Source organism: Sinocyclocheilus rhinocerous, unplaced genomic scaffold, assembly GCF_001515625.1.
Source record: "Sinocyclocheilus rhinocerous isolate Xijiao unplaced genomic scaffold, SAMN03320098_v1.1 scaffold364, whole genome shotgun sequence".
NCBI lineage: Eukaryota > Metazoa > Chordata > Actinopteri > Cypriniformes > Cyprinidae > Sinocyclocheilus > Sinocyclocheilus rhinocerous.
In genome coordinates, this window is record NW_015659024.1 from 943097 (window position 1) to 959052 (window position 15956).

A 15956-nucleotide genomic window follows, 5' to 3' on the forward strand; every position below is an offset into this window, starting at 1 on the left:
CTGACCAATCTCAGCCCATCGCGTATTTCTGAGGGAGGGGCTTCATAAAAACAGGAAATAATCGAGGCGTTTGTTAGAGAAGGGACAGATCGGTGTGGAATAAAGGTAAATTATGTGAAAAATTATGCGTTTTTTAAAAAACGAAGCATGAACACATGTTAGACTGCACCCCATAAACACAATCAAGCCTAGAAAAAACCCAGCCAACCACCCCTTTAAAGGATTTGCCACTGATGATTCAAAAGCGAGTTCTGAGCAGTGTAGAGTAGCGCTTGTTGTTTGTCGTTTCTCCGATCACAAACCCCTTTAATATATTTAAAATACATTATACTTTAAAAATCTTACTGATCCCAAACTTTTGAATGGTATATAGATTATTAGGGCTGTCACGATTCCTTGATTTAAATTCAAGTACTCGATTATAAAAAAAAAAAAATAATAAATCCTCGATTGCATTTTGCCCGTGTCGATTAACCGGCAAATACCGGAAGAGGCGCATTTATTTATTTGAAGTGGCGGTTATTAGACCGTTTTCTAAGGCGGCACAAAATATTAAAACCATTTAAAAATCATAATAAAGTATAATGCTTTTGTGAATTCACGAAGGTTGCTATTCAATGAAAGTGAATATATGCGCTGTGGGTTTAATATGCGCTTTATTTATATGCGTGTGGGTTACGGCTCCGTTCACAGTAAATGCTGCTCCGCACAAGCAACCATCTCTGCATATGCTGTGATGCTTATAACGTTCATCTGGGAACAGTGTGCACCATTCTATCAGATTTATAAGTTAAATCATTTATAAACCTTCGCCAACACAGGAGAATACATCATCATCTCTCTAAATATGCTAACTGTTCATGGCAACTCCAGAGTAAAAGTTTAAATCATATATGTATTTGAAGTCATTTTAAAGTCTGTTGTTCACTTAGGTTACAAAATAATTATCCGATTACTCCAGTAATCTTCAGTATAATCGACCGATTACTTTCACTGCAATTAATTCATACAGATACATAACTGCTTTAAATGTAGTTTTAATAATATTTTTTTCCATGTATGACTGACCTATAAACATGTAGTCATAAAGTTACACACATAAGCATGCATTTCATTAAACTTTTCAGTTTAACTGTAAGTGAATGAACACTTAATTTCCCAGAATGCTCTAATTTACACAAAAGTCTTCGAAGTGGAGCCAAACAACACGAAGCAGGTTTACAAGATGGAGTCATCATTACAGCTGAAGCGTGTAATTTCAGCTTTGAAACAGAAATAACTAAAAGACATCTGGCCGAGAGCAGAGCCGACAGGAGCCCAGCCTGGACACAGGACTCAGATGATAAACCATGTCAGCTTTTATTGAAATATCTCTTTCACATACAGTACCTGACAAAAATTATAGAGTCAGTTCACCCCATAAATGCCATCATTTAATGTTGCGGGTCAGTTTGACACTTTGATATGTTGTGAAATGTTAATTATGATTATGAATTATGATTTTTATGATTATAATATTTCATGGTTAAACGCAGTTGCTCAAACCCAAAATAAAATAATGTCTTTTGTTATGTCAGTTTCTCAAGTACCCTCTGAGGGTATTGACATTTACGTTTATGCATTTGGCAAATGCTTTTTCCAGAGAAACTGCATTAAAGGCGTACATTATTTATCAGTTCATGCTTGTTCACAAAACATGCATGAATCTATGATTTTTCGGAGTTGGTTACTGCTTGAGTTTCAGAAAAAGTGCTTTTCCACACTTCTTTTCTTTAAAAAAAAAATAAAATAAATAAAAAAAATCTCAGTGCTGTATATTGCAATACTACGGAGCCCGGGAAGTCACCTGTAGGAGAAAAAAAAACAATCCGTGGCGACGGTTTTGCAATCCGTTCCCTCAGTTTATAAACCGTACTCACGAATTCTTAAACTGTTCCCTCGGTTTAACAAATCGTGCCCACGGATTAATAAACCGTACCCACGAATTTCCAATCCGTGCGCTCAGATTTTGTAAACCGTACCTGATTGTTTTTTTTTCTCCTACAGGTGACTTCCCGGGCTCCGTACTATACAGTATTCATATTTTGTGAAAAAAAAGTTTAAAAAGTGAAAGGGGTGTGACATGTGGCCATTAGGCCACGACTGCCCCAAAGTAGTTTTTATATGCAGGTTTTAAAATCATATTCACAATTTTTTTTTTTTTTACGTGAGAATTAATGTTAAATTAATGTTTACTGTTATTTGTGTGTGTGTGTGTGTGTGTTTTCCATAGTGTGATTTTTTGGAATTTGTATTAAATCCAGTTAGGGTCAATTAGTCCCTCACCATAAAAATCGTAGCCAGAATTTGAGTCTAATGTAGGGGTTAATCACCCTCATGATGTTCTAAACCCGTTTCACTGACTTTCTTCTGTGGAATATAAGACTCAAGCTGCCCTTTTCAATACAATGAAAAAAATCACTACAAAAACATTCTTGTAATATATAATATTGTCTGAGTCATTTGATAGTTTTGCGTTAGGAACAGACCAAAACGCAAGCTGTTATTCCTTGATAGTCTTCCCTGATAATTTGCAGCTTCTCAATGTCATTATTGCAACACTTTTAGAAACGCACACGCAAATGAGATTTCAGAGATGTGAAATTTGAGAGTCGGTCAATATACTGTACATACAGTAATCTGGCTCGTATGTATATCGATCAGCAATTATAAAACAATGCAATAACAGTCTTGCTCAGGAACACAATGGTGATGGGGAACATTTAAATTACGGCTTTTTCATCTGTAGAAAACATGATTGATTTGAGGTCAAATTGAGGTTAAATGCAGAAAAGAGGTCAGTGTCACTTCTCACACACTTCATGAGACCGCTGATCCTCCTCACGGACATGTTTTTTGTGGTATTACAGAAACGTTGATCTTTTGTGCACCTTTGATGCTGTTCATTTTATGCCTACTTTATTAATGTGAGTGCTAAAGGCTTTGCTCTGATGGGACGGGTGCTGTTGACCGTGTGGTTCTCAGGAGCTGGTGGTTCGCTTTCTGAAGAGAGCCAGCAGTAACCTGCGTCAGGACATGTGTCTGGAGGAGCCCAGCCGTCAGCTGTGTCTGTCAGACCGCCAGCGCATCCTCTCCCATCAGCTCGGGAACTTCATACAGCTCTATAACCAGGTTTGTGGATCAGCAGGCCGATAATGAATAAAATCAAGTAACAGGTGAAAACTAGAAGTGTGTTGGCTTGATCAAAGCTGAAATAGTTTGAAGGTTGGTTTGAAGCTTTTATAGGACCTGTGCAGTTTGCTCTGGCGTTTTGGCAGAGGTTTGATGGTTATATAAGCCTTGAACAGTTTAAAAACCGTTAGAAATGCCTTGCTGTCTGGTTGCTATGGTGTTTTGGGTGGTTGCTAGGGTGTTCTAAATGATGGCAATGGTAAGTTTGTCATTTCTAATTCATTGTTTGCTAAATTTTACAGTGGATTCTTTCACAATGCAGATACAGTTCAGCACATGCTCTGTAAAGAGTCATTTATTTAATAATGATGCAGTGCCAACAACTCTTATCAGACCCGAGAGTAATGTTGCAACACACAAGCATGAGTTAACATGTCAATCCTAATGCCTCGCCTGTTACAGGTTCATATCTATTTATTTCATTTTTCACCAAAACGATCAAGCCGTATATTGGGGTATTGTTGTTAGGTTTTCTACTGAGGTGATTTTATCCTGCTGATTTCAGTTCAACCTGTGTAGCGGCTTTAATGCAGTGTTTTGTCACATCCCGCTTACAGTAATAATTGCCCGGTAATCTCTTGGGTTTTAATAGAAACTCGTTGTAATTAATACAGGGTTTGGGCAAAATAATATGAACACCCAGTATAGTGGGGGTTAATATCGTATGCAATAAGGAAAACAAGCACTTTTTTCATAGTCTATGTACTCTAGATTTTATATAAGTGTAGTATAAAGTTATTAAGTTAATAATCAGTGACTTCCAGGACAAATCATGGACGTTCATTTAACAGGAGCGTCTGTAAACGTAACTGTTTCTCTCCTTTAACATCTCTGAAGCAACTGGCAGATGATCTGAATGGTGATAAAACACCATAATAAAGAAGTATTGCCAGGTGCGCACATTATTTTGTCCAACCCCTGTATGGATTTGATTCTATACTGTAACACATTGCACGGTTTACTTTGACAATTATAACTGTGCAAGCAGTTAAAATTAAAACGTCAAGACAACATGACCCTAAAACTGAGGGTTGAAATCATCATGATGGATTTTGTAACATTATAAGTGGACCTCAGGCGTCATTATAAAGTAAAACAAATGCAATGCATGACCTCTTTAAGTCAACTTTGTTTAATAATCCTCAGGAAACCAAGCAAATGGTGGAGAGTTTGGACAGGATTCCAGATGAAGGGCGCTGCATCAACTCCAGTGTTTTCCAGGAGTTTATTCTGGAGGCGAGGTCGGTGTGATTCACTTTACCAGGACACATAGAGAGGATGACTGGCTCGCTCTGGGTTCTGCTGGGGCTTTTTCAGTGGCCGTTTTTGCTTGTTCTTCCAGTGAAAGTGACTTGGAGGAAGTCCTTACGTTCTACATGCAGAAGAATAAGTCTGCCAGCGTGTTTCTGGGCACGAAGTGTGGCAGAGTCGAGAGGAACAGCGCTGAGAACAGAGAGAGTGAGTGACATTTCCTCATGTTTTATAAGGCAGCGCATGAAATATGACACAATACACGTCATAAAAGTGTGTTTCAATAACAATAGCAGCTCCAAAAAGAATAGTTCACCCAAAAATGAAACTTCTGTAGTCATTTACTCTCCTCCATGTCTTTGGCTCATCCTCAAAACACAAATTAAGATATTTTTATGACTTTTTGGATCTGTTAAGTTTTGGTTACATGGACTTTGAATGGAGAGACAGAAGTCTCTCAGGTTTCATTATAAATATCTTAATTTGTGTTTTGAAGATTAACCAAAGTCGTATGGGTTTGGAATGATATGAGTAAATTTGGGTAAACTATTTCTATAATTTCAGTATTTTAGAGGTTTTTGTGTATTATATGTACAGATTTTTGCTAATTTAAAGGATTAGTTTAGGGTTAGATGATGTGAGTGTGAGGTGACAGACTGACAATATTATTCATTAATTATCTTCCCCTCCATCGCAGCTCTGAAATCAAATTATCCATCACACATATTCAAATTTGTGTGATCTTCAGGTACAAGGAGCAATTTGAACATGAACATGACTGCAGTTTTAGAGTTTTTAGAGTATCCTACAAATAAACTCGTTTCATTGATTCTCCCTGATGCTCTTTCAAACCTGTCTGTCTTACTTGCTTCAGTGTAACGTAAAAGAAGATATTTTGAAAAATGAAAAATGTTTTTTGTCCATACATTTAAAGTCAGTGGGCTCCGATGCTGTTCTTTCAAATATCTTCTTTTATGTTCTGCAGAAGAAACAAATGCATACGAACTACTGTTATGTGGTTCTTTTATGGTGTTTTTTGGTCCTTTTTGTGCCTTGGCAGCCCCTGATCACTGGACGTTTCCTTAAATGGATAAAAAGCAATGTGAACCCTAAAGGAAAGACCTCTCTCAGTTTAAAAGAGTCTGTAACTTTTACATCCGCTTTTGGTGAGATGCATTAGTGCTATATAAATTTGCAGGTCAGATTTCTTCAAACTTGATTGTTGATACACAGCAGATGAAACATCTTTGCTTAAACTTGCATCTCCAATTTCCACATTTGAAGTTGTAAATAAAACAGATTACTCAAGGATGTGTTATGAGAAAATACTATTTCAGTTTCCAAAATTTCATGTTTAATTCAATGAGTTACTCATTGTTTCTTTGTAATTATTTGTGAAATTTACTATAAATTTCTGAGTTGAATTAATTAACTTTTTTTTATTTAATTTAAATTATTCAGAGCATGAGAACAGAGCCCAAATTTTATTGTGAGCTTAATACCAACATAACATAGTTGTCAATAGTAATTCTGTACGTTTTGGTTAATGTTGTTGATAGAGTTGAGCACGCTATGGCAATGTGGAAGATTCTCCAGGTGTGTGAGAGATGTTTGTCTTTTAGGATGTAATATTTGACTGATAATAACAAGCTCGTGTACTTTCTCTTTCATGACGCAGCTGCAGGTATCAGCATAGATGCCTCTGACGGTTTAGACGACGCAGATGCAATCAGCAAGACCCAAAACACAGACAGTTCTGCTGCTCAAACGGGAGACCAGGGCCAAAATAATGTAACCCAAAGCACAGAAAGCTGTAATGCATCTAAACATGGTAACAAAACCAAATGCAACTCGCTGCAAAATGGACACATCCGGAGCAAAAGCCAAAATGGGGACTGCACCGTTATCGAAGCGCCACCCAATCCTTCGACTGCTGCGGAGACTGAATCAAGAGCAAGCAAGACTCGCACTTCTGCTGTCAGAACCAGGAGAACTCTGTGGAAATCAGGCAGCGATCAGCCGAACGCTGCAGCTCTGGAGTGTGAACACATCGTCTTACAGCGCTGCCTCCCGCCGCCGCATCCACTGGCCAACAGCTCGTCTGTGTGTGTCACATGGGCCTCCGCACGCAACGCATCTACTGAAGAAACGTCTCGACAGATCCATCCTACCTGTACAAACACATTCATCCCTAGAGCCGCGCACGCCTCCATCCAGAGATCCTCACGGCCGTCCTCTACAGGACACGGTAACCTGAGTCTAAACACTCAACAAATCAGTGTTCAGTCCTCCACCTAAAATGAAATGTGACCCTGGACTACAAAACCAGTCATAAAGGTCAATTTTTCTAAATTGAGATTTATACATCATCTGAAAGCTGAATAAATAAGCTTTCCATTGATGTATGGTTTGTTAGGATCGGACAATGTTTGGCTGAGATACAACTATTTGAAAATCTGGAATCTGAGGGTGCAAAAATATCTAAATATTGAGAAAAATTCTAGAACACTTAAGTGCTTGATTTATTTGGCTAACTGGAATTTAGAAAGTTTGTGGTTAAACTTTTCCCAAAGATGTCTCTGTTTATAAGCCATGAAAATCCAAGCAAGGTGAAACAACATTACAATTTGAAGCAAAAAGTATTTGAAAATCAGACAAAAAGAGAAAGGTGCAAAACTGTGTTCTTAACGGCTTTAGTCCTATGGAGCACTGACTAGAGAAATATAAAACTATTCATTTAAAGATATTATGTACACTACCGGTCAAAAGTTTGGGATCAGAACGATTTTTTTTCTTATGTTCATCAAGGCTGCATTTATTTGATCAAAAATACAGGAGTGTTCAATTGTTAAGAAGTGACAGCATTGTTAGAAAATATTTAAATTTTGAATAAATGCTGTTCTTTTTAACTTTTTATTCAGTCTTACTGATCCCAAACTTTTGACCGGAGTGTATATAGAACATACTGTATATTGTTTACGTTTAATGCATAATACACAAAAGTACTTTGAGAGTGTAGAGAGACTGTGTTAGATCACGTCATCGGGCTTCAGAGGGGCTGCTGCACTATATTATTGTCATAGGCTTGCCATAACTGTTTACTGTAGTGGCAGATATTAGGTTGACGGAAGAACTCTCAGTAGTGGCACACAGTTAAAGGTCAGCAGTCTGATACGAATACATGTTTTCAGTAGCGTTCTCATGCATTTCTCATAGAAATCCCAGACATGAGCAGAACTCTGCTCCTTTGCCTTTTGACTCTGGGTCGAGCGGAGCATATGGCATGAAGCTGGAGTGTGTCTGATGCGTTAGGGAGGATCCGGAGTCTGTCAGGAGCGGGATACACGCTCTCTGTGTGGTCTCATTATCAGATGCTCCACAGGGGAGGCGCTCTCTGTTGAGATATAACAAGCAGCCCGTTTTCCCTCCAAGTAATTGATTCTTATAAATAAAAGAATGTTACAAATTGGCTCCAAGTGCAGGGGTGAGATCAGTCCATGCCCCCCTTTATTTGCTGAATACCTGAAGCGTTTGAGATGAGACCGGACCACACAGATTCCCTGACGCTCATGTTACTGAACGCTGTAACTCTAGAAGGTGTTTACTTCAGTTTACTGTGAGTTCACTCGTGTCACGACTTTCCCTCTCAGTCTACAGCTTAATCGCTTGAACAAATACACCGGCGGACTGAAATTGTGTTTTCTGGCAAAATCCAATGTCTGGAACTACATGATGCTTCATAAAAATAGATTACAGTATGAATTCAGTGTGTGGATGGTAACAGCTAGGGCTGTGCAAAAAATCAAATGCGATTTTCGTCAGTAAAGCCGCTCCTGTGATTAGTAGTAAATCTCCAGCACATGCGTTCAGATGGAGCGGCATTTACTACAAATAGCCGTAGTTCACTGACAAGCTACACAAAACATTGCCGATTTTGAACGCGATTTTGTGTTTACTACTAATCACAGGAGCGGCTTTACTGACAAGATGCATTTGAAAATCGCATTCGATTTTTTGCACAGCCCTAGTAACAGCCTCCGTTCTGTATAAAAGACAGTCCCATTCACTGACTATGGTTATATTGTTTTGCATTATCATTTTAAAGGCAGGGGAACATTCTGTTAAAGGGGTCATATGATGTTGCTAAAAAGAACATTATGTTGTGTATTTGGTGTAATGAAATGTGTTTATGCTGTTTAAGGTTCAAAAAACACATTATTTTCCACATACTGTACATTATTGCCCCTTTAATTGGCAATAACAATTCCTGATTTAGATGTAGTTTTGTGGGAATACTTTAATGAACCGCCAGAAGTGGTTGGCATTTTCAACTTTCATTCTTTGCGTCGGGAATCTGGCTTTACTGGCAGCCATATTAAACACCTCATTCAAGTAATTACTGCTTAAATGAGTGAAAATGTAGCAGTTGTAGCCTTCTGACTGTTTTGTATCTTTTTTTTTTTTTTTTAAGAAGCAGGTTGAAAACGGCATTACTCTCGCTTTATAATGAATACTTTTAATTTGAGGATACGAAAAAAGGCAAGAAAATTGACAGTAGCAATTATTATAGATGGAAATGCATTAAATTATAGAATATATAGTCTCAGGTGGTTTAGTCTCTCGTGAACTCTGTTAGTCGCCCACATATGGGCTTTCATAAAGAACTTTTCAACCTCAGCACGGATCATTAGCACAAACCCTCATCATAACCCAACATAACATTTTTGTTCACCTCGCACCATTTAGCTCCAAATTTAGATTCAGTTCAACACTGCAATATTAACATTGGTTCAAGCTCTTTCAGCCCTTTCTGCTGCTGTTCTTTCTGTCCAGGAGAGTGAGGCAATCAAATAATTCATTCACCATCCGTACTAATCATTATTAATGGAATAATGTCACTGGAACATTAGAAATTAGATTTCATTGTAGCCAAATTTAGAGCACTTGAGGTGAGGAGACATGAACGCCAAAATATGCCTTGAAAATAGGGCTGCACGATTTGGACAATTATATATACACAGTATACATAGGTCAGAATTTTATGATTATATATCAGTATGATTATAATGATATTTTTATAGTTTTTTACGGATTATTTTGTTAATAAGGGCTTCTCATTAAAAGTTTGTGAAGATGGTTGGTGCATGTTTTGTTTCCATATGCATGTTAAAGAGTAGATACGGAGATGGCGTTCATGTGGCTCATTTTCTGTGAATTGAGTTGCTTTGAAACGCTGAAAATACTGGATCATGAGCTGCTCACGTGTAAATGAATACAATGTTGCACTTCATTTTGTGCATATATTTGTTTAATTAAATCACAGCCTTTGTTTTCAGTTTCAGTTTTATTTCAATTAATTGAGCAGCTCTGTTTGAAATGCTTAAAAAACATGTGACATATATGTTCTGTTTCAACAAAGTGTGAATATTAGTAATAGAAAAATTCATTTTATTTTACAGTGATTTGACTATCAGAAAAATAAACAAACAACAACAAAATAAACAAAACAAGCGTAATACACACACACACACACAGCATGACTACAGAGCCTGAGTCAGAGTCCAGAGAGACAGGAGTAACAGGGTTCCCGCGGGTCCTTAAAAAGTCTTTAAAAGTATTAAATTTGATTTTGCAAATTTAAGGTCATAAAAAGTCTTAATGTCTTATTTTTACTTATGCGAGGTCTTAAATTGTAGATGGCATTTTGTCTTAGACATACAAAAGTTTACAAAATTAAAACTAATTGGCGTTATACGATTTATTATTCTTTGTGTATTTGCTTGCTCATGTGATCGTGCACGGCATTTACGGCAGCGTGTACGTACTTGTCCTGCGTGGTGCGTGCGAAAGGAACAGGAGAACAAAATGGGTAAATGCAAGTTCAATGTGATTTGGCTCGAGGATGTTAAATATAGAGATTGGTTAGCTGGTACAAGCAACGAGCATGAGGCGACTTGCAAGATGTGCCAAAAAACCTTTAAACTCGGGACAATGGGAGTTAAAGCGGTGGAGTCCCATATGAAATCGGAAAAGCACCGACGTTACGCCAGTATTCGAAGAAGTACGGTGCCAATGGAGTCTTACGTGTCTGCGCCTAGTACATCAACTCCTGGTGGATCACCGACTGGTAATGTTGGTCTGAATCACAATGTTCAGCCAAGTGTTTCGTCGAGTTTTTCACAGGCTTGTACCCTGAGGGCTGAATTGTTGTGGATTCTGCATACGATAAGTCGACACCAATCATGTATGTCAAACGATGACATCCACACACTTTTCAAGGCAATGTTTCCCGATTCGGAGCATGTAAAAACATTCACATGTGGCAGAGATAAAACTGCGTACATAGCCAGGTTTGGTATCGCGCCGTTTATTAAAAGACAGCTGACAACAAAAATTAATGACGAATCGTTCGTCGTTATGTTCGACGAAAGCATGAACAGGACAACAAACAACTAGACCTTCAACCTTCATACTGGACAACGGATGAAACGGGAACGTACGTTTGCTCCCGCTACTATGGTTCTCAGTTCCTGGGCCATTCCACAGCTGAGGATTTATTGGACAAATTCAAGGCAAGTCAAAAATACATTATTAGTGCACAAAAATACATAAATAGTGAATGCTTGTCTCAAAATAAAAATCAATGAGTGTATTTGATTTTTATGGGGCTGCAAGTGCTAGAATAGTTTACAACCTACACCATGAAATATGAACAGTAATTATTGTGCTGTAGCAGGTCAACACCTTACACTAAATCAAAAATTCAGTCTAGTCATCCTGTAATAATCCCTGATCTCATGAATGTTAGGCTATATTGTAACGTTACAGCTTTGTTTAAACTGTTTTAGAAAGTTGAGGATTGTTTATCAATGTGCTTTGATTAAAATCAAACTACAGCATCTTAAGTGATCATAAAAATACACCAGCAATTGTCATCTAAATAAGTTTTTGCTATAAAGTACACAATGATTTTGAGAACTGAATTTGTCTCATCCAGTTTTGTAAGACAGAGTTGTGCATTAATTACGGTGCTTACAATCTTTCATCTGGTTGCAAGTCACATTATGATCATCATCTTTTTAGAGTCACAAACTGTTAATGGCTGTTTGTTTTGCTGTACAAAAATTGTATTATTTTTTCTCTGTTTGGGTCTTAAAAAAGTCTTAAAAAGTCTTAAATATGATTGTACAAAGTTTGCAGCAACCCTGAGTACGAGTGGAAAAATATAATGTTGAAACACCTGCACCCTCACTGATAAGTGTCAGTATAAAGTCTGAGTCCAAACATAGAAACTTTAATCATTCTCTCTCCAAAGGAACATGGTGTTTTTTCCCTTTACTGGAATGTATGTAATACAAAAACATATTGCAACACCATTTGAACTCTATTCATGAGAATGCCAGGTGGAAAATTAAAGATTGGGTTACAGTGAGAATTCCCAAAAGCCACAAGCTCAGTAGTTTTTTTGCACTGCAGATGAAACACTGCGCAATCAGTCTTCATCCTGATCTTTGCTACTGTACGAAACATCTGAGAGCTCAAGAAACATGTTCAGATAATGTGGCGTTTAGCATTGAGGGATTCATATCTGCTGACAGGAGGGCAGATCATAAGCTAAAATCTGCAATGTTTCAAAGTGAACTTCTTCAGTGAGGTCTTGCATTAATTTAAACACCTGCCTCTGAGAAATGCTGGACATTTCCCGTTCACCCGGCCTGACCAGAGCACGGCACACCGTCCACATGCCACTCAAAACAATCACTCGAGCACAGAAATAAATGTTTTTTTCATGTGCAGGTCAAGCTTTTTCTAGGGCAGTCGGGTTTTAGGTCAGTCTTAATCTGCACTTAATTTTACTGGTGTCATGGCAACACTGATTTTAATAGACAACATTATGACTGCTGCATAAAGTCTGGTCCACTTCACAGCTTATTCTGATCAAGAACGATCCACGGGAAGACATGTGACTGACATGTGATGTAACATGCGCAAAGCCAAATGCCTTATTCAGAAAGGCACGAATAATAACTTTAATAATAACTCATGTCACCTTTTAACTTTAGATAGCTAAACAAACTAAATTAATACATGTAAAATGAATTGTAGTTCATTTGGCAAAAAAAAAAAAATTATAATTTCTAGCCAGTTAATTTCTGACCAGTTTAGAGCTGAGCATGACCAGAAAACAAATGTGCATTAGTTTTATTATTATTATTATTATTATTAATTGTGAGTTTTCCAAGCCTGGAAATTACAAATGTACAATTTTCAGGTTTTACATCTACAAAAAAAAATAAAAAAATGGAGCCCTTTTTTAACTTTAGATGGCAAAGTGAACTGCTGAATTATACAGACATACGTCAAACTAATTTTAATCCACTCATATGCCTATAAAAAGAACAATTTCTAGCTCGTTACATATTTTAGAGCATGACCAGAAAATTACATTAACTTTTTAATTATTGTTGTTGTGTTTTCCAGGCCTGGAACTTACAAATGTACAATTTTCAGGTTTTGGGAAGTACATCTACAAAAATGTACAGCACTTTTAAAGGGGTTCTATTATGCTTTTTCACTTTTTCAACTTTAGTTAGTCTGTAATGTTGCTGTTTGAGCATAAAAAAGATCTGCAACGTTTGAAAAATAATGTGTTTTTCGAACAACCTAGTATGAGAGCCTGTTCTAGTACACCCCCAAAACAAAATCAAGACTTTGTAAAAGAGCATAATAGGACCCCTTTAATACTATAATACATTATGAAAGGTAAGTGATGCGTGATTCGAACCACTACACTTCCAGAAACCAGCACTCTTTATTTGTGTCCTCACTTCATTCATGCATCTAATAATCCTGCTGCTGTCTGTGTCATTAATGTGAATTAAACAGCAAAAGAAAGAAAATCACTCACTGTTCTTGGCTTTATAACTTCTGTAGCTTTAATAAGAATCTGTGTGTGTTTAATTCAGTGAAGACTATGCAGTGTTTTAATTTTACAATCGATTATTAATTTTCTTCAGTATTCATTACTTCTGATAGAAAGACCTACTTGAAAACTGTAAGGTCCAGTTAGCCCTTCGACATATCCAATGGTGTAGGGTTGCGCAGTATACGAGTACTGGAAAAAATATTGATATATATTATATATTAACATTGCTATAAATCATTGCCTTGGAGACCCATCAAAATTTGAAAAGCATTTGTTGCTGGCTCATCTTGACTTGTTCAAAGAGTTAAGAGATCAACAAGTGAATGCATCGTTCAGGCAATTTACTTGAGACTTATTCACAACACTGATCAGCGCACATACATAACAGCATATCAGAAGCTCAAAGTGCATGTGTGCCACACTATAACCAATTACTTTAGATTTAGTCGTTCATGCATTGTTCTTAATAAAACTGTTTTCACTGCAGTTATCTTTTAAAGCTGCTTATTTGTCACCTATGATATCAATTTAGTATTGATACCGAGGTTTTCGATTCTAGCATCACACCGAATCCAAAATTGGTGTGATGTGGCTGAAGGTTTGCCACGTGTTCTGTCTTTTTATTTTAATTTCAGTTTAACTCTTATTTGACTACATTTTATTACCACCTTGATTTTAGGTTAGGATGCCAATTGATTATTGGTCAATTTCTAACAATTTATTTTAAGAATTTATTTCTACACTTGATTATTCTTTTTAATTTTGTGCTTTAAATTGTGCTTGTTTATTCAGATTTCAGTGTTTTAGCGGCTTGTTTAGGATCTTTAATCAAGATCCTAGACCTGGAGAGTTGGTGGAGACCTGGGTAATAAGACCACTGTACCAGACACACTGAGACTTTTCATATGATACCAAACATCAGTGTTTCCCATACATTGATTTATTTGTGGCGGCCCACCGCAATATCAACACTGACCGCCACAAATAGATTTCCAAAAGGCTTTGACCTCGTTGAATAAACATGAGCACTGTACGCTTTGACACGGCACGGGTGTTTTTATATGAATGTATCTTTGAAGAGAACCGACTGTATTCACAAAAAGCTTCAATGTCATTTTCATTTCATCTTGCATGTAATGCCTGATAAAATAGCAAGTGCCACCACACATAGAGTGTAAGTCTGTGGGAAACACTGAACATGTATAGTAACTTATTGTTCACATTAAACATCATATACTGTACATTTTGAGAGAGACCTTGGCACCAACTTTACAAAACTTAAAGAACTCTTTATGTCATTTATATCCCTAATTCACATGTATTAGTTGTTACAAGTGAACCCAGTCAAGCATTTGCAATGAGAAATCAAACATTTTGTGAGGGACTGATTCAAAGAATGTGCATTTTATTGATTTGTGCTATTAAACTAAAAAAAAACAGACAAGTGACCAAAGCAAAAGATAAACAGCTCCAGTGTAAAGTGGATTAACAAAACCTTCCACAAAACTTCCATCCACACCAATAGGTGTCAGTATAATGTCCAAGACCACTGGGATGAAGAAGAGCCAGCCAAACATAAGCAAACATCCACAGAGGGCATCTGTAACTGTTCATATGCCTATACAATATCGACAGCGTAAGACTAAAGTGGTGCAGTTAGAAAATGCCACTATATTCCTCCAGTATTTCAGTCAATAGTCAGTCTGTTTCTTTTGTTTCCCCTAAAGATGCAGAAGACCCGCAGTCTAAAGTGTTTTGTTAAAGGATGAATTAGCATTCTGTGAACTTTTTCGGTTTGATCATCTTTTGACAATTTTATAGTCAAGTCAAGTCACCTTTATTTATATAGCGCTTTTAACAATACAGATTGTGTCAAAGCAACTGAACAGCATTAATTAGGAAAATAGTGTGTCAATAATGCAAAATGACAATAGTAAACACTAATTTTCCAGTTAAAGACAGTTCATCATTGAATTCAGTGATGTCATCATCCAGCTCAGTTCAGTTTAAATAGTATATTTGCAATCAAGTCAACGATATCGCTGGAAATGAAGTGTCCCCAACTAAGCAAGCCAGAGGCGACAGCGGCAAGGAACCAAAACTCCATCGGTGACAGAATGGAGAAAAAACCTTGGGAGAAACCAAGCTCAGTCGGGGGGCCAGTTCTCCTCTGACCAGACAAAACCAGCAGTTCAATTCCAGGCTAGCAAAGGCACAATGTGCCGAGGAATCATCTGGTTCCTGTGGTCTTGTCCCGGTGGCCGTCTAGGAGACAAGGTCTTCACTGGGGATCTGTCTCTGGGGCTCATCTAGTTGTCCTGGTCTCCGCTGTTTTTCAGGGCTGTAGAGGTCCTCTCTAGGTGCTGATCCACCATCTGGTCTGAATATGTACTGGATCCGGGTGACTGCAGTGACCATCTGATCTGGATACAGACTGGATCTGGTGGCAACGGTGACCTCGGAATAAGAGAGAAACAGACTAACATTAGCGTAGATGCCATTCTTCTAGCGATGTAGCAAGTACATCGAGTGTTATGGGAAGTGTTCC

The 15956-nt window shown here is 37.5% G+C and overlaps 1 protein-coding gene across 1 annotated transcript in view; it reads left to right on the plus strand.

Annotated features, from left to right (window-relative positions):
• The first annotated feature begins 4405 nt into the window (after positions 1-4405).
• Positions 4406-15956, plus strand: part of LOC107723268 (uncharacterized) — a 25405-nt gene continuing 13854 nt past the window's right edge. The window contains exons 1-3 of the mRNA XM_016531838.1: positions 4406-4472; positions 4574-4689; positions 6161-6730. Of these exons, the coding sequence (XP_016387324.1) occupies positions 4608-4689; positions 6161-6730 (652 nt within the window). The 5' untranslated portion in view covers positions 4406-4472; positions 4574-4607. The remainder of the gene's footprint in view (positions 4473-4573; positions 4690-6160; positions 6731-15956) is intronic.